Raw genomic sequence first — 25622 nt, forward strand, 5'->3', positions numbered from 1 at the left:
TTGTATTTTGGCTCTGCAAGACCTAACCTTTCCAGGAAGGAAAACAAGTGATTCTGCAGGCAGGCAGAGAGCTGTGCCCAGCTCCATTTGACCCTCTGTTTGATAATAATGGCAGCCCATGGTGTTGATGTGCCGCTGTATCTATACTGAGTCTCCCTGCTGGCAATGCAGACTGATGGCCCCCATGTCAGATGAACAAAGGACCTCATTTCTTTGCAAGATCTCCCTTATGGCAGCCAGCCGGGCTCCTTTCTATCTTGACAGCTCCCAGTGCCTCCTGAAAGCAAGACTGGAGACTCAACCCCTACCCCTGGATTTTATTTTTCTTTTCAGCAGTGTGATGAATGGGTCCCACTCCAAAGGCTGCTTCTGCCAGTGTAGAACAGACTTATTTTGTATTAGACGTGGGGCAAGCCCCACTGAGAAGTATGTTTGCAGATCATAGGGAGCAGTGCACCCCTTGGCCTGAAATGATTTATTGATCTGGCTGGTATTCAAAGGGCAAAAGGGAACAGGCACAGTGTAGCCCCTTTAAAATATAAAAATAAAAACCAGCAAGAAAACAAAACAAAACAAAAAAACAATTAAAGTAACCACAAAAAGAAAAAATCAGCCCAGGTTCAAGGTATGCAATGCAGGAGGCAGCATACATAGAAGAGAATTGTAGAATTGTTTAGCTTGGAAAAGGCCTTTAAAATCATCGAGTCCAACCATAAATCTAACACGGCCAAGTCCCACTAAACCAGGTCCATATCTGTGTTCCCTACCACATCTACCCATCTTTTAAATACCTCCAGGGATGGGGACTCAACCCCTTCCCTGGGCAGCCTGGGCCAGGGCCTGACAAACCTTTCAGTGAAGAAGTTTTTCCTAATATCCAACCTAAACCTCCACTGGTGCAACTTGAGCCCGTTTCTTCTTGTCCTATTGCGTGTTACTTGGGAGAAGAGACCGACCCCCACCTCACTACAGCCTCCTTTCAGGTAGTTGTAGAGAGCAATAAGGTCTCCCCTCAGCCTCCTTTTCTCCAGGCTAAACAACCCCAGCTCCCTCAGCCGCTCCTCGTAAGAGTCCTGCTTTATATCTACCTGTGTTACATTTAGTTTCTGGAAGTCTTCTAAATGGGAGAAACTGTCCCCATGTGGTTGAAAAATGGCCATACGGATCATACATGAGACCCTGGAAAGTTTGCACAATCTGCCCTCTCTGTCCGTAATAAAGCAGAGGTACTCCATGGCATCCTGGAGGACTTCAAGGTCAAACAATCTGCCTTGCAAAAACAGGGAAGGGAGTATGGTTTCACCTGATGTAAGTGACAGTGGCACAGTGAACTTCAGCGGAAGAAGTCACCCATAAAGCAAAAGTCGTGGTCATTGGGGCCATTATGAATTTGAGCCAAAGTTGTCACGGTGTTGGTGATAATCATGTGCAGCAGAGGTGGATTACTGATGACCTTGAACATCTGAACTCCTAGAGTTGGCGGACAGAGAAGAGCATCTTTTGGGGTGGCATCTGTCTCCAGATGTTGATCACAGATTAAACCTAGGATTGCTGATGTAGATGGACCATTTAACACTTACGCTGCAGTATGATACGGCTACTGATGACGATGTGATCCCTAGGAGGGTAGCCTAGCACTAAAATAGCTTACCTGAACGTGCGGTGGGATCTCTGCCTTGAGAGGTTTTTGACATTTGGCTTGACAAAGCCATGACTGACCTGACCTCATGCTGGTTTTGAAGGCTGAAGGTTGGACAAGAGATGTTCAGAGGTCCCTTCCAACAAACATTTCTATGACTAGTCCTGCCCAGGGGATTTAGGATCACAAGCCAACAGCACTGAGGCTCCTTGGGGGGATTGTTTCATCCCTGTAGACTTCAAGGCTCACTTATCAAAGATTGGTGAGGGCCCAACTACAGTGCAGCAGGAACGGAGGTGGACAAGGAGAGAAGGGAAGGTCTGCATAATTCATCTGTCTTTGACATTGGAAAAGAAGAGGAGTTTTGCATATCATCTCATTTTTTCTTTTTTTTTTAAATGTTGTTTCCAATTATCTTTCATGTTCAGATCTGCACTTTGTTTGTCATTCCAAAGAAGGAAAAAGGACAAGCCCACAATGAGGCAGCAATTTTGAGGAGATCATAAGGAAAGCACATTGTACAGTCATCAAAGGATGAGACTTCTTCAGCCTTTCTTACATAGTTTTTTGTGGTGAGGGAAAAGCTTCACATTCATTCAGCTCTGCTTGAAGGAATCTAAATCTGTATTACTTCCCAGAAACAATGCTTTACTGCCTAGCGTGTCAAAGGTGAAAAAGGAGATTGAAATCTCTTCCATTAGTTCTGCATCACTATGTCTGAAAGTACCAAAAAGCACTGGTGCAAGAGCTGGATCTCAGCTGCCCAACCTCATGATCTGGTTGTAGAGCCAATATCCTCCTGAGACCATTGTAGCAGCCTTCAGCATGGAGCAACTCTAACTTTGGGACAACCCTGCAGACAGCCCAGGGTGTAGAATGTTTGGGAAAGGAAAAAGTTCCTGCTTAAAATTCCTGGCCCAAGTCAACAAGGAGTGGCTTTGGACTTGAGAGTCCCATCTCTCCAGGGAAACTCTTAACCACAGAGGTGATAGGAAGAGAGGCCTTTGACCCCATGGATGTTATAGAGCTGCTTTGCACTGGATACTTATGCAAGCTCTACAACAAGTGAAGAATGCTGTGCCGCCTGAGGTCTGGCTTTCTCATCTCTGCTCTGGTGTTTTGTCCTGCACCCCTCAACATTCAATGTTATAGCTTGTGTCAGAAGAGGACTTTGAGAGACGCATCCATTGCTATGGGCACGCAGGGATACTTCCCTCTCGGGGCTCTCTAACCCATGAGAAATAGCAGAGTGCACTTCAGCAGAAAGCCTCTGTTTCTCCAAGGAGCTTTCTGAGGACCTCTTGCTGCAAACCTGCTCTCATCAACACTTCGAGTTCACATTTGGATTTGAACCAGACTGAATGAAGCTCTGTTTTTCTGCCAGCTCAGAGGCAGCCAGATGGAAGATGTGAGGAGGCAGCAGTAATGATTATTCTCTCAGACAAGGAGAAGATGAAGTCCTGTGGACTCCTAACTGCATGTCACGTCATGAACTGGTCCTACAGGACATCTCTATGGCAAAGGGAAGGAGTGACTTCAGCACAAGCCCATATCCTTGATAAGACAGCTTGGCTAACGAGCACCGAGCAGAACTGTTATGCTGACAGAGGTGCTAAGGGCCTGTGTGTGTACAGAGGAAAGTTTTCTTAGCACCAAAAAGCATGACTTCATTTGCTATTTCATATTCCCTTTACCATGCAGGTATGGGCAGGGCCAGTGGTGCAACTGATTGACCTCAGAAAGAGCCTTTTTGGAGGAGGTTTTTATTTCGCCTGGATCAGCTTCCTGATCTGGTTCATCATGCAGCCACATAAACAAGAGAGCCATCACAGGGAAAGGAGCCGTGCCAGGAAAGAAAGCTGTTCATGTAAGCAGTACTGCATTGAGCATTACCAGCTGAACATCCGAAGTTTTGAAAACCCAAGCTGATTTATCCCTCATTGCCTTCTCTCCTTGCTCTCATGCAACCCCACTTCACACCAAGGGGTGTATGCATCCACTTAGTGCTGTCAGATCCTGTCCAGCCATCACCCTTGGCCCATGCTTATCCCTGTTCATCAGAAGTTGCCAGATACCACCTGGCAGAGGGCTGCTTGGATCCTGCCTCTGCCTGGGTGTGATTGCAGCCCAGTGCTGTGATTTACTCCACTCCATAATAGTCAATGATCTGTGTTTTCGGAAGCAGTGAGGGAATTTGGGACACCTTGATTTTTTTTTTTTTTTATTTTTTAGATAGAAAGAAATATCACGTAAGCTGGCATGAAGGTTTGGTAGGGCTGCTGTCCTCATTCTTGGGAGCTGACGCACAGGGATATTCAACGCCTCACCTCCGATCTCAAAGGAGAGTCTGTGGCAGAGCCAAGATTTGGATTCTCATCTCCTCACTCTTCAGCCAGGGCACAAGCCACAAACCACATTTCCTTTTGTCCTGGAATTCAAGGTGAGGCTACAAAGATTCAAATCCAGGTGGACAGAAACGGATGAAAATCTTTGGACAAATCCTGCTTGACTGAAACTCAAAACTCTCATCATCAGTCTCACTTTAAAGCTTCCAGTTTTGTTTTGAAATGAGGAAAACGCATTTCAAACTTCCTGCAGTGCAATGGGTACCTGGGTTCTCCTCCCCTTTTGCCCATCTCATTGCTGAGTCCATTTCATGGGCCAGTTCTTTTCCTGGTATAAATTGGCAGATTCCCATTCAGTTTAGTGAGGGCATTGATTTATGGCAGTCATTGATTTCTCCCACAGTTCAGCATCGCAACTTACTTTTGTCCCCTCTAATATTCATTCAGCCAACATTTTAAAAAGGGAAAAATCTGAATTTCAGAGATATCTGTGGGTCTTAAAAGATGAGACGTAGCCTGGATCAGCACTGAACCGTGATTTTGGGCTGGTATCTGCTCTTCCCTCTCTCACCTTGCAGCTACCCACTCCTAATGCATTTACTTGGCAATTGCAGGCTAGAAATGGCAAATTAACACATGTGAAGTCACTATGGGGGGGACCTGTGAGTCCAGCACCACTGCTAGCCCCCACGAGGGGAAATGAGATTTTGAGGAGCAGGTTTCTGTGCATCATTCTTCCAGCACAGACTTGTATTTGGCATGGAAACACACACAAGAACTGGCTCTTTGAGTGGAAAATGTGATCCTGTCTGTGCATGGACTTCATGAGCTCTTCCCCAGGAAGGAGCCAGCCCAGAAGAGATAAGTACCTCGAATCACACTCCACCATCCTCTGGAAGCAGGAAGACCTTGGTCTCCCATCTGTTCTACTTAGCATTGACCTTTTCCTTTTGCTGGTTTTTACTGTCTCAGTTTTATTAAATTCACAGTTTCTTTTCTTCAGCCTGCACAATTATTAGTGAGTGCCATGTGCCTCATGGTGCAGTGCCGAAAGGCAGTAGCTTCCAGAGCAGCTCCTATCAAAGTGACCAGTGGGTGGTTACATTGTTCTCCCAACCAACCTGCACCTTCACAAGCCTGGCCAACACTGGCTTCATCTTTGTGCCAAGGGGCTGATCTTAATGTTGCTCCATCTACTAAAAATGGCCATAAAAACCAGTACAGCAGGCCTAAAACTTGAACTGCATGTTGTGAAAAAAGGAGAGAGTTGATGGAAGTATGGAGAGTAACGGTGTCCACCCATCTTGTAGAGACTGGAAGGAGATATTCATTAGAAGGAGACTTCCAGAGGCTGGAAGGGATGTTCACTGTCTTTCTTGGTTTTAACTTGCATCTGATTCCTGATCCATGCCCTGAAAGATCAGACAATTAGCTGTCAAGTGGAATATTCAAATATTTTATCTGCTACCATGGTTCAAGCAATATCTTGTTCAGCTGAAATAAACCAGATGCAATTTAATTAGATATGTGTCTAAGCTGCATTTCAGGAGTTGAATTAGGGACTAAGGAGCATCAGGGTGAACAATAGACGTGCCAAGCATTTCTGGAGAGTGGGAATATGTGGCTGTTGCATGTGTGATTCCTAGCAGGGCTGTTAGTTCAAAGGAAAGTCCTAGCAAACAAAAAAGTAAAAAATTGATAAAATTCTAAACTTTCTTCAGCAATAATGAACGGCTGTTTATGTGTAAAAACCTCTAAATTCCCTTTTTCCCCTCTAAAAATGTTAACTTTTAGTTTTATGCTAGCTATCAGAGGGTGTGCCTCCTCCTGACAGTGTCATCTGTCCCCTGGCCACCTCCCAGGCATACCTCTGAGCCTGAGGACCTGCCATGGACTCTGATCCATGGAGTGACATGGGCACAGCCCCACAAGAACCTATGCCATGGGGAGGCAGGGCTGAGCCAGTCCAGTGTGCTTCTGCACAGGCCTGTCTCAGGATACGTGCATCATCTGCCACTTTTGGCTAAGGCACCGAGGGACAGAGACCCAAAATACTAAAACAAAAAAAACCAAAAACCTGTCCCCACAAGCCTTTGGCTTCCTTCCTTCTTTTCTCTCTTTTTTCTCCCCCTTTTTTTCTTTAAATTTAGTCTCTAGATGAAAGCCTTTCGGAAAGAACAGGAAACCCTGAAATTTCTCTTCTACGTACACAAATATTACATTTCACCCATGGTGGGCAGCCTGATGCCACCCCAAAGTTAAACCTGGAAGGGGATGAAGTGAAATTCCCAGCCATAAGCCATCAGACCTGATTTTTTTTTTTTTCACCCATGAATTAAAAGCCTGTCTTTCCCTGGTTTGGAAAAGGAGATGGGACATTTTGTGGGGGAAGAGAGATTTTTACACAAACCTGTTATTAGGAAAGGCCATCGGCAATCCTTTCTCAGAGTCCTAGGTGTTGCAGCTTGCCTCAAAATGGCTTGTTTTTTTAATAAATAAACCTATTTGCTAGGGAAAAGAGGTTATTTTTAGTTGAGAAACCATGTGTATTTACCTAAGGTGTGTGGGTTGTGCATCTGAGTTTATGGCTCCATTGTCCCTAAAGGACCTATACCCAAGCCCAGGCTCTCTCTGGGCTTGCAGAAGCCCAGGATCTGCTCCTGGTTTTCTCTCCAGAGGCTCAAGCACCATCCCCTGATCATCCAGCCTGCCAGGGTCTCCTCAGAAGTTGTGAGTAACTTCAGGTGTTTTAGAAGTTAAGGGAGACAAAGGCATCCAGGGCACTCAGGATTTGCCCTAAGCACCCAAGACCTCTATAAACCCATATCTTCTCCTGCTCTTTCTGTCTTCTCCCTGTTTCTGTTCTCAGTCCTTGTGGCTCAACAATGCAGGGCCAGAGCATTGGCCCAAATACTCTCCTGCAAAAAAACAAACCGTCCCTTGTTAGCATGCTCCCAGCACAGTTTTGGCCTAGGATGGCCTGGGACACCATCTGGGGGCCAGCATGGACCAGGAGACCTTTCAAGATGGCAGCACAGACAAGATTGTTCTTCTGGGGCATGCATGAGAGGGAGTTCAGAATCTTGGATATGAGCCATGCTGGACTTGAGGGGCCTGAAAATGGGCTATGGTCTGTTATATTGACTGGAACAGATGTAATCAGTGAGTCTTGGTCACACCTGGGGTTTCTTATTGCATCTGTGGTTCTAGGATGGGTCAAAAGAGCACTGAAACCCTACAGAGAGATATCATCTCCCACCCAACCCATCTACCACAGGTACCATTCATGTCTGCAGACTGTGATGACTAGCAAGGTCTTGCAGCTCTTCACAGCTGGCGACTTGCCAGTCATGCCTGAATTAGAGCTAACAAGAGATAGGAAATACCAACAGCTGCCCTCTACCTGAAAAGGTTTATGGGCCAAGGTCTTCCAATCCCACTGAGAAATGTCTGCTGAGCACCTATATAGGTCTTGCAATGCACAGGAGGAATAGGTCTCAGGAGTTATGATAGGCATAAACGATCCATGTGTTAGATATGTAAAGTAACATGGAGAAAGGGTGAAAAACAGTACCTAGGATGGCTAAACTGCAATACTAATTATCAACCTTATTTCTATGCTTATTTTAATGATATGACCAATATTACCCCCTCTCAGAGGGAGATCTGGAGGGTTTTGGAAGGACTAAATGTACTGGAACGAGGAAAGAAGGATGCCTGGGCTGAGTCAGGCCAGTAGTGGCAGGTCGGGTGTTATCAGATGGGACATCAAAGGTGATATTTCTTCTTTTGGGTTGTGAGCGCAGTGAGTGGACAGGCAGCATGTGAAATGGGCTAGTGATGTCAGGGTAGCCAGCTTTCCGGAGCTGTGTCATGCTAGTAATTGTCTGGTAGCACTCATAATCTTGTGACTTTCCCATTCTGCCTTGGGGTAAGTAAAGACACATTGTGACTTGGAACAGCCCCTGGCCCATGTGTCCTTCCCTTTCAAAGTCCGGTTCCTCCAGGGCTGAGCATTGCAAGGGGTGTTTTGCCCACTAAACACCGGTGTGCGGACCAGCAAAGGTCTCTGAGTAGTAACAGGCAGAACCTACATCCATCCATCCGCTCTCCTCACCCTCCCCTCATGCTGGCCAGCACACAGTACCCATACACACACAGAGATGTTCAGAGATGCGTGCACTGGCACAGGACACGCTGCACACAACTCCGCTGAGAGACACTGCAGCACTGTGTCCCCAGCTACCCATGCAAATGCCCTTGGATGCATGTGGAGCATCTTTCCCCACAGACATATGCTCCCCCTGCATTGCACAACGCAGCTCAACAACAATACACACCTCTTCCTACAGACGTACCACCTACAGATCTATACCCATACATACGCAGGCACTCATACATGCATGCTCTGACAGCCAGATTTGAAATGCATCTGCAACACCAAACACCCCCATACAGAGGCACTGGCCCTCCAAGCCTCCCTTTCTCCCCCTCCTGTCCCAAAATGCTGGGTCATTTTTTTTGGTTGCTCCTCCCTGCCTGTTTCCAATCCACCAAATGTCCTTCCCGTAATAGAGTGACCACAATTGCACACCGTATTCCAAATGTGGTCTCCCTGGTGCCTTGCACGGTGCCAGAATAAGTCAGGCTGATTTATATTCCATACCCCTAGATAAACACCTCGAGACCATGTTTGCATTTATCCAGCTGCCAAGCAGCCTCGCAGATGGTTTTAATGTGTTCTCCACATGCATGTACCACTTGCACAGAAATTGGAATTGAGACCGGGGGGAAGGAAAGGAGGGAGGAGGCAAGGGAAAAGTAGCAGGCAGGAGGGAATAGCCCTCATTGCACCCTGGGGATACAGTCTAATCAGTGAGCAGGCACGGCCCAAATATAGCTCTCCTTTCCTCTCTCTTCCACCAAAGCAACCTGCAGCATGCTGGGATTTCTGACTAGGCTCAGGTGGACAAGCAGAAATGAAGAAAGCGCAAAATGAGAGATGCATGTGGCACAACCCTTTCACAAAGCACTCTGTGACTGGCCTTTCCACCTTCAAAAGACAAGTCCCGCGGCAATGACATCAAAGAGAGTGTTTGAATACCATAATGACTTCAATTTCCATGCCCTGAGATTTCAACCCTCAAGGGCTAAGGAGAGCTGCAAGGCACATCTGTTCTAAAACTACGGTAATCTGTGCTACTATAACTACTCTGTAGTATGGTACTACTGTAAGGGAGTATTCATGACAGTCCAAGCAACGGTGAGATGAATGGGTACACTATAATAGTAACCTTCAGACTCCTCAGGCACCGAGACACACACTCTGCCTGGAGGATTTTACAGTCTAGCCTTAGAAGATGGGCAAAGATAAAATATGATAAAATGTGATAAAATGGCATGCAGATGCAGAGAAGTAAATCAGATTTTCTGACTTATACCTGGCAGGTATATACCTGCCCTGTTATGATTGATATTAGAGGAACATGTCATTCAGTGCATTTTGATGAGGTGCTGGTAACTTCTAGTTAGATGGTGAACTGAGGTGTTTCAACATGCCTCATCTTCTCAAAGTGCTTATTTCGTGGTGGTGGTATGTCCTCTGCAGAGCTGGATGAGGAGGAGCTGTCTGCTGGTGACTTGAGTCCCTGCCCCAGCACAGCCATTGGAAGGCAGTGGGTGAAAACAGCATTTAGTATCATCTCTCCCAACACATGTCCCTCAGACTGAAGTCCATATTTCAATGGGGGCTTTGTTGCCTGAACCCTTTGGGCTGCCTTCAGCTGAAGCTGAGGACTTGAGTGGGATGAGAAGTAAAAAACAGCCTTATAGGAAATGCATCAGGAATCTAGAGGAGGTGACCCTTACTGGTGCAGGGAGGTAGTGGTGGAAAGAGAGGCTGAGCTCTGCTATGGCTTAGCTTGTTTTGAGGCAGTGATGAGCTGGGTGTCTCAACACCAAGAGATGAGACCACAGTTACATACAGGAGCTGTGTTGGCATCTTTGCACCTGGGAAAGAAGGAAGGAGTAATCTGGACTGTTTTGGAATTTCTCTTGTCCTTGGAAGTAGTTGGCTCCAGTGTAAGATGATTTCTGAGATCTGGAGTGGAGGTAGGGAGCCAGCTGGAAAACTGAGGTGTCTTTGGGAAGCACAAATGACTCTGCCGACCATGAGACAGCAGCATACAGGATATTGAAGTAGGATGAAGAGGCACTGACCTGTCCCGGTGCAAGGATGGCAGCAGAACCCAAGAGTGCTACACGCAGAGGAAGCAGTGAGTAGTGACATGGTGCTCTCCTCCTAGCCCCATTAATGCCACAGCCTCCATTTGCTCTAATGATACCATCTCAAAATCACTGAGGGACATGAAACTAACTGACCTCATCCCAAACATGACATGATGTGAAGAACAGAAGCACTGTCTTAATTTCCAGTATAAACTTTGTTCACTGCCAGTTTACCCCTGTTCATTTTTGCATCATTTTCCACTTTCATAGCTCATCTCCATTCATACTTCTTACCAATAGGATAAGAAAAACCTTCTTTCTCATTCTCTCTTGTTGGATTAAGGAGACCAAGCCTTTTATTCTCCTCCAGGGCCACCAACGAAATCTTCCCACCATGCCAGTCCTTCCCTACTGCTGGAAGATTTTTTCTTTCTGTTCCTTTTCAACAAAGGAACTTAGGACCTTTTCCCAGAGAGGTTATTTGTTTGACCAGTAGCAAGGCTGTCTCAGGACCTGTGAAGCCCCTTCTAACAAATTATTACGGGATGAAGAACCAAAATAAGTCTTAGAAGACAAAGCTTCAACTCCTGCCTCAGCAGTTGACTTTTACCAAGCTCACTTACCTGCCTGTGTTAGGTTTGTAGTCAGGGAGTGTGGTGGTCACTGATCCTCACTTCTCCACAAGTACAGTCGCCCTGTCTCCCTGAACTCATATCAAACTACGGAGACAGAAAGGGAGACACCAGGATGAGGCATCTGCAAAGTCTCCGGAGAAGAAAAAGGTCTTGCCTCACTTCCAGCTACTCATGTTGTCCTGTAAGATTAATTTCTTCAGCACTAAGGTCGTCAGTGATGTCCTCTAAACATGAGAAATTCAAGTGCAATTCCCACCTTCCCTGTCTCCATCCATGAGAGTTACAGCTCTGAATTTGGAGGAGCTTCACACGCGTACATACATGCCTGAGAGAGAAGCAATATGCTATTCAGCGTTGCTTGAATGACTGATACACATCCAAGACACCTAGGATGTGGGATATGTATGAGATTTACTTGTTTTCTTAAAAGTTTATGAATTCCTTTTGACTTACATCTCCAGCGAATCCTACTATTTCTTCCAAGGAAAGAAATGTTTTGCATTCCCAGTTCACTTGGAACATGCGATTTCGTGTCCCAAAGCTACCCACCTGTATCAATCCAAGCGGCATATTTGATCCCTCAAACTATTTTTCGCCAAAAAGATAAATTTTTCAAGAGCTTTTCAATCAGCATTTAGAATGAACTGGATCCCGTCTGATTATCTATGCTTCTAAATATTGTTACCAGTGCCTCAGGAGAGACTGACCTATTTTTAGCATGCCAAAAGCACACTACTTGCAGGTGGTGGATATTTTTTCCCTGATGACAGCTTATAAAAAAGATTGTAAAAATGGATTTTATTTTTTATTTTAAAGTATAGCCATCAGGAAAAATTGTTGGCTTGTGGATTTTTTTTATTGTTTTCCTGACACTCCTCACCATTTTTCAGATTTCTTCTTGTAATTCAATGTAGATCTCCTTTGAGAAATGACCAGGAGAAAAGGAAAACAACAGAGAGAAGCCAAGTTGTTAGTACTGTTAATATTTTTATAAACCAAGAAAAAATATTTGGAGGAAATACTTGGGAAAACAAACAAAAAGAAAAGTCTTGTTTGGATTCCAGCACAATATCAATGTAATATATGGTATTTTCCCTCCCCATTTTATCATCACCTCAGTTAAGTGACCTCTAGATTGAGTAAAACGGGAGAAAGCTGGAGGCAGAAGGTGGAGAATTCGGTCCCAGTTATCACATTGGTGGTCTCAAGCCAAAGAAAATTAATGGTAAAAGTGCCACATGGCTGTGCAGACCAGAGGAGACGGGGTGGAGTGAGGGAGGAAGGAAGGGATGTGGGAATCATAGAATGCTTTGGGTTGGAAGGGACCTTTAAAGGTCATCTATTCCAACCCCCCTGCCATAAGCAGGGACATCTACAACCAGATCAGGCTGCTCAGAGCCCCGTGCAGCCTGGCCTTGAATGTTTCCAGGGATGGGGCATCTACCACCTCTCTGGGCAACCTGGGCCAGTGTTTCACCACCCTTATTGTAAAAAATTTCTTCCTTATCTATCTATCTTCTTATTTTTTTCTTATCTGGTCTGAATCTACCCTCTTTTAGATTAAAACCGTTACCCCTTCTCCAATCAGGAGGTCAATGGTTTGTGTCCTTAGATGGGCGGAATGGAGGTTTTAAAGATAGGAGCAAGAGAAGGATGGTGAGGCTCCTGTCTGGGACAACAGGCATGACACAGAGGGGAGAAACAGCTTTTGGCTGCATTAAAACCCAGGAATGTGGATCCAACAGTCACAAAGTGTGGCTGGTCCTGACGTCAGTCAATATTTCCATTTGAAAAATGTTTTCCAAGAGTTTCAGTCAATGTAGGAACTTCTCAATTCTTTCTGCAACCAGGAGGTCCAGAGGCACCTGGCTTGACCTGTGAATGTTTCCCCCAGCTTTCCCCTACCACAGACTAATAACTGCAGTCCTTCTTCCCTACCCAACTCCTCTGTGTGCCCATGGTACCCTGGATTGGCAAGAAACAGCCATGCTGTGCTTAATTTTAAGCTATGTACGTGCCAGTTGGCTGGTCAGTCAGCAAAGGCTGGTTGGTCTGGTGGCAGCTGCCAAATGTTCACCTGCCCTTCCCTCTACTAATCATCAATCACCACAAAATTTGCAGGAAGGAAATGATGATTGAGATGTCTTACCTCTCCTTCAGATTTGGCTGAAATGGGTTTTCCAAGCATGGAGCGGGGAGAGAGAGAGGCAGGGGATGATGGAGAGGAGGTTAAAGAGGTTTCTCTGTGTTGTGACAGTTCATGATAACGACAACAGATTCATTTGCATCTTTTCTTGGGAGACTTGGATACTTTCTGAAGATCAAATCCCACCAGATCCTTATCGGTTTTAATGAATCGATTCCACGGGTCAATGTACAAAGGCACAGAAAGATTTCAGATGCACTGAGAGGCAGCAAAGGTGATCTTTTTTTCAAATTTCTGGGGCAGCTGATGGCTCCCCACATTGTCTACATGATAAAGCAGCAATCCAGAGGTGTCCCAACACGAGTTTGCACTGCGTTTCCTACACAGAACCTTCAACCCAACGCTTTTTGGGAGGATTGTGGGGATCAAAGTACCCAAAAAGAAATAATTACATGCTCTGTTATCCAGAAAGCATCGATTTTCTTTTAAATGAGTCCATTGCAAATGTGTGTGTGTATGTTTACAGCATGAGGAGGATGTACCCATCAGATACTTTTCCACATTAATATTTTCTGGACAAATACTGCAGTATGATACTAAATGAAGCTACTTATAAGTGAAGGCTGACCTTTGCAAGTTGTTCTGAAGATCTTAGAAAAGCTGAGGGTTTTTCTCACAGCGTTTCAGAACATGACATTCAGATGATTTTTTTTCTCCTCAATGTTGTTTCTCCACAACATTCGTTTTAAAGTTTATTTATTTTGTAAAAAGTATTTGTTTTATTTTAAGTAAGACCACTTTGAGTGCTAAATGAAATCTTTATTTACTTTCTTGTCTGCAAAAAAACCTCAGAGACAATAACATTTCGTCCTAATCCAAATTTTGTCGGGCACTTTTTTTTTTCCTTTTTCTTTTGATCCTTCCAGAGAAATGAAAAATAAATAAACTGGTTTTCACAGTGTAAGTAATCCTGCAACACAATGAGCCAAAGGGAAGGGCTTTCCCAGTTTTCATGAATAGGAAGTCTAGTATTATTCTTCCTCTAACGTAACTGGAAGCAGAGAAAATGCAATAAACTTCTTCCTCCTTTTTATCACACCAATGCTGAGGAATTTTAGCTCCTCTACCCTCACTCCCAATTAATGCTGTAGAAGATAAGCAGTGATTAGTCTGGTCCTTTTCATCAGCACTGAATTAAATATAAGAAATCATCTGTTAAGCGATGAGTTTTTCTGCTGTTTTTCATGTCCTAAAATAACAGCAAACTGAATTGATCACTGTCGGCTCCAACCCCGGAGGGGTTGGACCAGCCAAAGGTCTTTAAAGCAATCCTGGATTCTTATTTAATCTTGTGAAAGCACATTCATTATAAAGGATAAGTTACTGTTTGGTTGAAAGATTGCTGAGGCACTAGCTTTGATATTAATGAAATATGCTGAGATCTTGGCCATGCTTATCATTTCTTTACTAGTGGAGCTCTTTTGCAGATAAGAGCAGGCTGTTCCATTTTGGTTTGATTCACATGTAACTCCTCTCTGTCAGACACTTTATGTGATGTTGATAAACTCCTTCACGGGCTGCCATCGGTATGGAGTGCAGACGCTGCTCTGAAAGCAGAGCTGGGGCAGATTCGCAGGTTTTTGCTTTTCACTTCAAATACTCTACTGCAGCTGGATTTTAACTGACGGGTGCAGTTAATACAGCCCAACACAAAGATGTATGTAAGCACCAGATTAGATTTGGGTGCATAGTCCTTCCTCAGGGACTGGAAATGCAGCCCACATTGAACATCCACATCTGAATGGGGACGTGCTCCCTTCTGGGACTGGGACCTTATGGATCAAAAGCTGCAGAAATGGGTGGCTGACAAGCTGGAAGGACGTAAGATGTGGGGAACAGGGTTTGACTTCCCTCTTTTTAAAGCAGTGTTGAAAATGAGGTCAATTCCCACAGCTTTCAAGAAGCCAGGAGGATTTCTCAGCCCTTCTAAATATGGATGAGTTCTGGCTTTGTCCCTCGCAGACTGAATGAACAGACAATGAGGAAGATGAGACTGCTGTGAGGGTGGGCATCCCATGTCCCAGGGCAGTCCACCTCCATCACTGGTATCTCAGGTGCTTCAGAGGCTGGTGGCAAACCCTGCGGGCTGCAGAGCTCCTTCATGACCCTCTCAGCCTACTTGCTCATGTAGGACACGATGCTGGAGCCCTTGAATGATTGGTTGGTACCTCTGTGAAGAGAGAAACGAAACTTCTCATGATGGCAGGTCGATGGAAGACCTGTTTAATTACTTCTCAAGTTTTGGAGAATTGCAAAATGACAATTAAAGAACTTAAAATATATATTTATATACTTGCCAATTTTCAAAAAAAAAAAAAGATTTTAGCAAAAAAGGTAGACATAAAACATGGGAAAGGACTTTTTTCTTGGTTTGTATCTCTACTTTTCCTTGCACTAAGCACATAAATCACAGATATCTGCAAATAAACTAACATACACAGAGGGAAGAGGGAGACCTGTGTATGGGGGGAGGCAGGATTTCTCCTTCAGGGCTATTTTAGTTTTCTTCAATGAACAAAAAGGGAGAACAAGGATGATTTAAAGAAAAATCCTGTAACAACCATCCCACCACTCCCTTCTGAAACGGTTAGGTTAGGAACGGTTAGGAAGCAGCAGTGAGCCTAGCAAAGTTGTCCAACAGAGAGAAACAGTTCCCAGGATATTTGCATTCCTAAGGCAACGGGGCTCATGTGATTTCTCCACCTGCCCATTCTCTTTCTGCTCCTTTTCTGAAAACCTGTGACTGAGCAAAGGGCAGAAATCCAAAATAGTGAGTAAGCAGGGGGGAAAGCTGGGAAAACTCAACTATTGTATGCTGTGCTTGGGAGCGGGCAAGTGGTCAATCAGGGTGTGTGCACTGCCAGCCGATTAGCATGGGCACGGCTCCAAATCAATCAGTGCATGACCTGCATCTTGTCCCATGATGACATCACAGGGAAATGGGAGGGGGAGGGAAGCCGGGACTAGTGAAGTCATAGGCGAAAAGAACGTCAGATGGGAAAGGATGCAAATCTTTAGGAAACAGAAATTCCATTGTTTCACTCCTTGTGGAGCAAGGTAATGAAATATTCTCTATTTATGGTTAGAAATATTGCCACAGACACCTCTCTATAGATTCTTGCTAGTCTTAGTGTTACTTAAGAGCGCACCCAAATTCAGGCACACAAGCATATCTGAGAAAGCAGTAAAGCGTCGCTGCATCGCATAGCACTGGCTGATGTAAATAAAGACTTAAAATTACAGCTGAATTTGGATTAATGGTCTGTAGGTATTAAATCACAGCCAGTTTACTCTGTGGGCATGAGTACCTTTCAGGGAAGCCTGAACTGGTAGCTTTGAGCCTCACAATAATGTAGCCTAATCTAGCTCCTTGGTAGCCTAGGCTCAAACCTGTGCTGCCATATCAAGGCTATACCCAGCCAAGCTCCCTTGGGCATCTCCAGGTTGCCCACCAGTCTACAGAGTCCTGAATGCTCAAGTCCTCCTGTTCTCCTCTCTGCTCTCCTGCCCCATTTTCATTTCTTCCAGCCCACAAGGGAAAGCAACTTTCCTGAATAATTGACCCCTCTCAGAGAGTGCTCAACTGTTATCCCATGTCTGACCACATCCTTCTGAAATCAAACTTGGAAGAAGCTGCACTTTCTGGAGCTAAATACGAAGAAGAAAATTGCAATGATGCCTAAGAGCAGCTTTCTCGAATTGAGTGACAGTGCTGCTGGCTTTTTCATGGAGAGCCCTCTCAAAACGATGGGGCATTAGTGTCACCTCTGCAGGTCCAGTGACTCTTCTTTATCTTTGTGTCTCTTCCACAGATGGCTTTTGTCTTCCTGAGTGGGATGGTATTGTCTGCTGGCCTGAAGGTGTGCCAGGCAAAGTGGTGGCTATGCCATGTCCCGAGTACATCTATGACTTCAATCACAAAGGTAGGTGTTGTCCTCGGTGTTGGCAGAGCCTGGTAAGCTGCAGCAAGCGGAGGCCTGGGAGTCAGAAAATTAGAAATCCCCTTTAGCATCCTTTTTTTATCACATGGTAACTCCCTTCCAAACAGGAGTAAAGCCAGGGAAAAGGAAGTAAAGAAACAGCCATTATTTTTTTATGCTGGAAGAAAAGCTCTGTTTTAACCTAAACAATGACAAATTTCCCACCTGCCCCGCCCAGACTATAATGGGGCATTATAAGCACCAATTACATGCTTATAGGTGGGTAGCCTTGCAGCGTTACAAACCTGTATTTGTTTGATGCCACAAACTTTGCATAGCAATAGAAACCCGTGAATTTTTCCAAATTATATTCTTCACTTCATGGGTTGGTTAATTCTAGCCCCTGATTTCTGCCCAGACCCCTACAGCGGGTATCTGAGAACAGCACTGGTAACCAGAACATGTGAATTCCTCCCTATCTCACTTGCCCTCAGGCAGCACATTTCTTGTCTTGCTTGTGGTGCCACAAAGTCTGCGCATGTTTTCAGAAGCAATTGAAGTACACTCGCTCCTCAGTGTATTTTCAAAGCTAAAGCATTCTCTTTTCTCAGGCAACACTGTGCACCCAAAGACTAAAAAATTAGAGAATTAAGACTGTGTGTTCCCACCAGAGAGCTGATGCTGTTTTCAGAAAACAAGTAATGATATTCCAGTGCACCCTGGTTGTACATAGTCTGTCCTGCCTTTTCCATGAGGAACTGTGAGCGGAGCCAGCTTAACCCCTGGCTGATCACCTCTCGCAGAGACCCCTGCACGTACACTTCACATTAGAGGCCAGCAGGAACAGGCAATCCATCCCTTTTTTCTCCATAACCCAACACGGCATGGATTCCCCACCTCACTGATGTCCGCTGGTCAAGTCAGCTAAGGTAGGAGTCAGATTAAGACCCTTAGATGCAGACATGTCTTTAAGCTCTCCCTCTGTAGTTACACAACAGATGATAGATCTGCTGACTGGTTTCATCCCTGTTAATTGTAATGGGACTTCTTACACACAGCCCACACAATGATATCCTCACACAAACAGCTGAACATGGCTGTTTTCATCTGCCAGCTGAATCCTGAGGTGAAACCTTGCCTTCTCTTCTTTCTCCATCATCATGAGGAGGGTAGCCATAGAAAAATCTATCTTGAGATGCACTGAATCGGTAAACAAAGAGCAGCATAATACAGATCACTTTATTTTCATAGGGAGAGCCACAACTCTGAGGATGATTCTGTTCTTTGGGACTCTTCAAAGCTTCTGTCTTTGGTTTATAGACCCAATATCTTAACCTGAACTAAGTGCAACCTGTTATTAGCCTTCTGGTGTTTCTCAGCTAGAAAATTGATAAAGTTGCTAAGGATATGGAAATTGCGTTCTTGCAGCTGAGCTTCAAAGCAGGCAGGAGGCATCAGGGTTGATGGCATCCAGCCTTGGAAGAAATTTCTCCTGTTCTACCAGGTCTAGTCCCATTTACTCTGTCTCTCGTTTCTCTCCTACAGGCCATGCTTATCGCCGGTGTGACCTGAACGGGAGCTGGGAGTTGGTCCCAGGCAACAACCGCACCTGGGCAAACTACAGTGAATGTGCCAAGTTCCTCACCAACGAGACGAGGGAAAGGGTAGGCAATTGCATTTGTGCATGGAGCATGAAGTGTTGGCCTCATCCAAGGCTAACCTAAGGAGCACTGTCTCATTTAAAACCCTTGATGAGCCCTAGTTTGCTGCCTCCTCTTGGAAACTATGTCCGAGCTTGCCAAAGCCACATCTTTGTTATGATGGGGAATTACTTGAATTTGAAATTGTCCTCAAAGCCAGAAAGGGTTCCTCCAGCTGCCATGATCCCATTCGTAAAGAGATCTTGGGGAAACTTGAAGCAGGCTCAGGGACAACAAGAAGTGGTTGGAGGATGTTCCATGCCATTGCGATTCCCTCTTCCCCACCAGGCAATAATTTTGCTACCAGGTTGTTACCAATAATTCCAATGTTCATGCGCTTGTCTGCGCTAGGGGATGTACAAACACAGAGCTAAAAGATGTGACAATCAAACCAGTAGCAACCCTGCTTCTGTAGGTGATTGACAGAGAACCTCTTGGTTGAGAGGTATAAATTAAGGATCAGAGGTTTGACATGGTCTGTTCATTGGAGATGGGTGGGGACAAAGTCCTTTGCTAAAGCAAATTAACATGTAAGAACAAATCTTGAACTAACTCTGGTGTATTAACAATTTTGAAACAAGGACACCAGTCCAAAATTAGAAAAGGGATTTATAGCACATGGAGAGGGTTTGGTATACTTGGTATACTCCGGGGAGCGGGGGGAATTGTCTCTTTATACATCAGATCTATGGGCCTTATTTTTACACAAATTCAGGTAATTGGCAAAATAGCAGCTGGCAGAAATTTCCTACCTGTCTGCATCTGAGCCCAGCAGGGGCTCCGTAGTGCTTCTGAATGTCTCCCAAGCTGAGTGCATCACAGAAGCAATTCTGTGCTAACATGACAGCAAAGCTGTCAGTGGAGCCACCTGAGAGGATGTGATCTTGTTTCGCAGAAAAAGACATTTCCACGCACATGCGGTTGCTGCTCTATCTCTGTAATTTGCAAGGAATTTAGCAGGACCCTCTGGTTTCTCGGTGGCACTTGGAAGATGTCCTCCTTGCATATGGGGTATGGCATTGGGGACTGATCATTTGCAGCCAGGGTTATTTTCAGACAGTTGGAGATAAAGATCTAACCACAAGCTTCATGGTGGAGAGCAGGCTTGAAGATGATACACAGTCCCTTTGGGAGAGTGTTCTTAATTTTAAATCCAACCACAGCACAGTTTTTTTGTATTTTTTTTTCTCAATGGTGAAGCAACATATGAATGAAGTTGTTTAGTGAGGAAAGATGTTATTTGAGCATCTGCATGCCTTATATCACGCAGTCAAGGAACCGACAAGGTTGTATACACCAGGTACTGCTCCAGCTACTTAATAGCAAAGCATGTTGTCTCAGTGCTGGACGACATTCACTTTCAGAACAAGTTTGGTGGACTCATTTTTTCCCAGTCCATATAGTCGAAGAACTATTTTAGCCCCAGAGGTTTCTGGGAAGTTTCTGGAGTAGGTGTTGGAGTCATTGAGCATCTTGCTCGCCCTGAGACCTTTACTAAGTTGCACAACTTCTTGACCTCTCTGAAGTCATTGTCTTCCCTGTCCCACCTCTCACAGCCATGTCCTGAGGTGGAAGTCATCTGTTGCAGACCTCTCCATCTGAGCAAGTCTCCTACGTTTCCCCTAGGGAAAGGAGGTTCTTTCTTTTAAACCTCCCATGCTGGCAGCTAGGACTTGGTCAAGGTAAATCGGTAGCGGAAGGATACAAAGAAGAGGAGAGTTATTCATTTGTTACCAGCACAAGGAAGAAATAGAGACCTTCCATCCCCAGGCTGGTAAAAAAGGCTGAAAGCAGTGTCTGTTGTCCTGGGTTTCATGTATCTGTCTTTGTGCCTCCTGAATGTAGAGGTGGTCACTGCACAGACAGGGGACTTGGACTGTGCTTCCTAGCAGAGAGACATTAGATGAGGTGTCACGATGCAGAAGACTTCATTTTTATTCTCAACCTCTGCTCTCACTTGGAAAATTACTGCTCCTCATGACATCTCCCTTTATGAGCTCTTTTAATAAACTGTCCCAATATTATCAATCATCCTCATTATTCTGTACACAAGGCTCAGTCATCTTTTGCCATGAGTTTTCTGCTCTAGCTACACAGAGGTGAATTTAGTCATATTTAATGGTAAGACAAATTACACCATCATCATTGTTCAGATTAAACGAACAACGTGGTATTGCCTAAGCGATGCCTGCCCAGTGCAAAGAACATGAGAAAAATTGGAATTTTCCCCCAGCTTTGGAACTGTATCTAGTTTAACAAATGCTTTTCAACAGCGTCTATTACTCATTATAATTATTATTATTAACCTTGTATTTGCAAGAGGTTGCTTTCCTCAGTCCAGCGCTGCACTCACCTTGTAGTGATGCTGCATGCTGTCCCGTAGTTGCCTTGTTTTACCCTAGAGGTGGCTGCACTTTAGTGACAAGTGAAGCAATGCATATACATCCACTGTGGGTCTCTTGGGCCTTCTGGTATGAAAAGCACTCTGGAAATAAAAGAGAAAAGGAATGACCTTTTTTTTCTCAGTTGGGTGATGACTTTCAGAGAGCAAGGAAGGCCTCTTGTCTTTCACACCCAAGCGTGTCTCTGAAGCACTGGTATTAATAAACCTTCCTTTGATTTTTTTTCTTGAAGTAAATATGTCAAGAGATGTCAGAATCAGGGAATTTGGCAAGATAGACCAGTCGTCTTTAGAGAGAGATTGTTTTCTATTATTATTTCCTCCCCTGGGGAACAGCATCTTTGCGTCACCAGTAACAGCTGCATTTAACCAACATTTTGAAAGGAGATCATGGGCTGACTCTGAGTAGGACAGCATCCGAGCAGATGTAACCAGAGGAACTTTTAAGAAACTATGCATTAGAAAGCATTAGGAAAAAAATGTCTGTCTGTGGCTATATATATATATATCTGCATTGCTATCTCTAGAAATAAGCCTGTATCTATAGATAGCTATATATACAGATACGCAGACCTAAATAAAGACGCACGTCTATGCACGCACACACATGTATATATGTCCATGTATGTTTGTTTAGGTGTATAGTTTTCTCATTTTAGCCACCGTGGGATAATTATAAGATTGACCAAAACAGCAGACAGAGGGCCCCAGAGAAAGTTTGTGTCTTTTGCTACCTTTTCCTGAACCATATAAATAGGATTATTTCACACAGAGCAGCACGGAAACCGCTTTCTGAAATTAGCAAAGTATGCTAAAGCCATCAGAGCCAGGAGAATTAACAGCTCGTAACTGCCCAGTGAGCAATTGCTCTTGGGCTGTTTTCTAAGGGAAAATTAGCACTGCTGAAGGACGCTGGATTGACAGCCCTGAAGATTGATATCCTCTCTTTAGCCAGAAGAGCAGGTAGGCTGCAGCAAGCTGTTGAAGCGTGTTTCCCCAAATACCTTGCAGATAGCATTAATCTTGCCACGAACAACCGTGTCTCAGACACGGGCTGTGGAAGACAACTGTTTAGCAAGGGGTAGGAAGAAGTTTTGTGGAAAGGCGTCTTAGCAGCACATCATGGGAAGATAAGATAGTTTTCTTTGTGTCTTCAGGCAGTGCTGAAAGCCACCGCTACACCACAGTCTGTATATATTCTCTCATATTCTGCTTTTAAGATAACCCTTCACCTGTGCAGCAGAGATGGTGGAAAATCTTGTTCTCCCACTTCTTCCCCAGGAGATGTGCATGGGCATCCCCCATCCCAATTGCACCCTGGATCTTCAGAAAGTCTCCCTGCCTCTGAATCGATAAGTTGAGCAATCTGTGGCTTCCCACCTCAGCATCCTGACCAGGCAGCTCTGCTTTGTTTATTTTCCATCCGGTGTTTAAAGAGAGACAGTAGGACAAAGGAAGGAAGGGGAATGGATTGGCCAGTGTTCACTCCTTGAGGAAGGCAGTGTGGTTAAACACCAGCTGTTTATCTGTCTGTTGGGTGTTTCATATCGCTGAACCACAAGCTGCTGAATGTTGGGAGAGGGTATACAGCGCTGCTACATAACCACTAGATGATAGACACATAGGTATATATATATATATATATATTTGGGGTATATATATATATTTATTCTATATTTGTTCTGTTCTTACACTCTTTCCTAAACATCTGTTCCTGGGCATGTAGGAGACAAGGAGCAGAGCTAAAAGGACCTTTGGTCTGGCTCAGATTGGCCGTTCTCCTTGCAGCTTTCTTAAGGTTCTCTTAAAATTAGGAGTCAGGGAGACTGGTCTCCTCGGAGCTCCTCAATCTTTGGATAAAACATGGCACACATGGGAAGTCTTGATGTGCCCCTGGCATTAGTAGGCAGCTTTTTACACAATTTGTCTCCAAAAACCATAGTAGCCCTTTGATCATGGACGCCCTCCCTTTCACACATCCAGCCAATAGCTGCAACTTCAGCATGATCATTTTTCTGGTCACCTTTTCAGGCGCTGGCAGGAGTAATGACATATTTTTCTCAATAAGCAGAAACTTCCTTCATTCCCATCTCCCCAAAAACAACACTAATGCCAAACACATCTTTTTTTAAAGCAGGTCAGACCCATCCTGTTTTCAAGGATGAGCTTAAGGGTAAATGTGACCTACATCTATTGAACTCATGGGGCAGGGGAATATGAGCCAGCAACTTGGGAGGTTAGCTCAGCTTGGAAACCACGAGCCTAGCAAGATGGACCGTCCTAAGATCTAACCTCAGCCCACCAATCCTGCCTTCATCTGCTACTGCTTGTTTATATCATGGTGGTTTTACTGCTTCTCGAGAAATCAGAGAGGCCTCAAGAATCCATCACATACCAAACACAATGGGAAAGGCACAGCATGTTGCAGGGCTGCTTTATCTAAACTCCATTGTTCAAATCAAAAATCTTCTATGCCTGTCCTTTGTTCTTGGAGCTCTCTGGGGTCCTTTTAAAAGCCAACAACTTTGTGTAGCCTCAAACCGATGGCATAAAACATGTTTACACAGTGTATACTGAGTTATACAGATGAAATGCCACCAAAGTGTCATACATTCACATCATAAAAGATGGACAAATGTTTTAAAATATGTGTAGGAATTAAAAAAAACATGCATCATTGAGAAGTGTTCTTCATTCTTGCAAGCAACCCTGTCATGTGGTCCTCATTTTATGCCTATAGGTTAGGTCTAGTGGGTTCCTGTAAATTCTGTAGCACCTTTTAGTGTAGTGCTGCTGCTAACAGTTTATGCCTAGCGTCTGCTGGGAAAGTCTGATGGTTTCTAACAGCAACATACTACTTCACACAAAACAGGCTGCCCAGGGCAGGGGCTGAGTCCCCATCCCTGGAGGGATTTAAAAGCCGGGGAGATGTGGTGCTTGGGGACATGGTTTAGTGGTGGGCTTGGCAGTGATAGGTTAACGGTTGGACTCGATGATCTTAAGGGTCTTTTCCAACCTTAACGATTCTATGATTCTATGAAAACACAAGGGTTCTCACAACACACAGGGTCAGACGTAGTCCCCTTGTATTCCAGATTTAACCATTGCTGGACAATACTAGATGCTTAAGGACAGTTTATGAAAGCTGGCAAGCACAGAGTGTTCTCGTCCCCGCTTATAGCCCTCCAAGAGCCTCCAGCTGTGGGGCGTTCTCAGCATGTGACTGTAGCATAGGATCTGGAGAACTTTTTTTCCGTTAATGTGAATAGCAGATTTGGGGCACATTTTGTCTGTGGCCTCCTGGATGTCCTGTGGCTATGAATACTGTAGATAAACTGGGCATGACATGGAGAAGCAGTATCTTTCATGAATACATCTATGGGACACCCAAAGAGCTCAGCTGGCTTCTGAGTCATGTGTCTACTCCTACCCTTTTCCTTTTCCCTTTTTTTTTCTTTTTTGTGGACTGTTCTATAGAGCTCTGCTGACTGCAGTTAAAGAGTCCATTTTTTTTGCCTACAGTTAGACACCTGGCACCACTGGAGATGTATTACAACCTACAGTATTAGCATAAGACTGGCAGATGTCCATGAAACCCATGCTCTTCTGGAGCAGCATCTGGGTCCACATGGATACTTACAGGCATCTCACACAGCACTTAGTGCTTAGGTGTAGACAACTGAATCTGAAGATCTCTCCTTGTTGACTATCATGCGAACATAGACACTCAACACACACAGAGATGCACATTTACACATCTAAACTGGGGTGTCGTACTCTGAGAGCTGATCCCAGTTGCTATCCAGGTGGTGGGGATCTGGTGCCTGTCACCTCTATAGATGAGGGGAACAGAATTCTGTAGCAAAAAGTCATATTCAGCACTCAAGGATTTCCCTTAGGCTTTGGAAATCAGGGACTGTTTTGTGCCTTTTGCAAATATCCCTTCTCCCTCCCATTAGGCTTTTTTTGTCACATCTTTTATTTAAAAAAAAAGACTATAAAAGCAGTGAGTAGAGCTAGTGACAGAGGCTTTCTGGCATTGCTTATCATTCAGAGCAGTAAAATACTTCCCCTGCTAATTTTAAACATGTCATTAGCAACATCTGAATCAGCTGCTTTGAGAAACTTTGCAGATACTTGATCTGGAAAGCCCTTACATATGCTTCCATCCTCATATACTGCTAATCCCACCCTTCAACATAGCTTGCCAGCCCCTCAAAAGACCACTGGATCCGTTTCAGCTTCACAACCTAAATGTCGCAGAGTCTTGCCGTTGTCTCACAGAAGGGGAAAGAAAAAGGCTGAAAGGAGAAAGCTGGATACAGGGCACAGTGCAACGATACTCAGAATGGGATTTGCCACCAGTCACCTAGAAAATACATGTCTCGGTCACCCACGTCCCTCTCTGTGACACTGGAAGGAAACAGGACACATGAACACCAAAGCCCTGAAGGTTTCATCCAGATGCTGAAACATGGGTTATGTTTATGTCCAGAGCCAAGTGAGATGTCCCAGGTTACATAAGACAACTGCATGGGAACCGCAGAT

General features: G+C 44.6%; 1 protein-coding gene across 8 annotated transcripts in view; it reads left to right on the plus strand.

Moving 5' to 3' along the window:
• PTH1R (parathyroid hormone 1 receptor) overlaps positions 1–25622 on the plus strand; it is a 152020-nt gene that overhangs the window by 69134 nt on the left and 57264 nt on the right. For all 8 annotated transcript variants that reach the window (XM_087732126.1, XM_087732117.1, XM_087732103.1 and 5 more), the window contains 2 exons: positions 16866–16976; positions 18519–18637. In XM_087732126.1, coding sequence (XP_087588252.1) covers positions 16866–16976; positions 18519–18637 — 230 coding nt within the window. The remainder of the gene's footprint in view (positions 1–16865; positions 16977–18518; positions 18638–25622) is intronic.

The sequence above is a fragment of the Nipponia nippon genome, unplaced genomic scaffold, assembly GCF_047370975.1.
Source record: "Nipponia nippon isolate SJK-2023a ecotype South Korea unplaced genomic scaffold, ASM4737097v1 scaffold_1, whole genome shotgun sequence".
In the NCBI taxonomy this organism is placed as follows: domain Eukaryota; kingdom Metazoa; phylum Chordata; class Aves; order Pelecaniformes; family Threskiornithidae; genus Nipponia; species Nipponia nippon.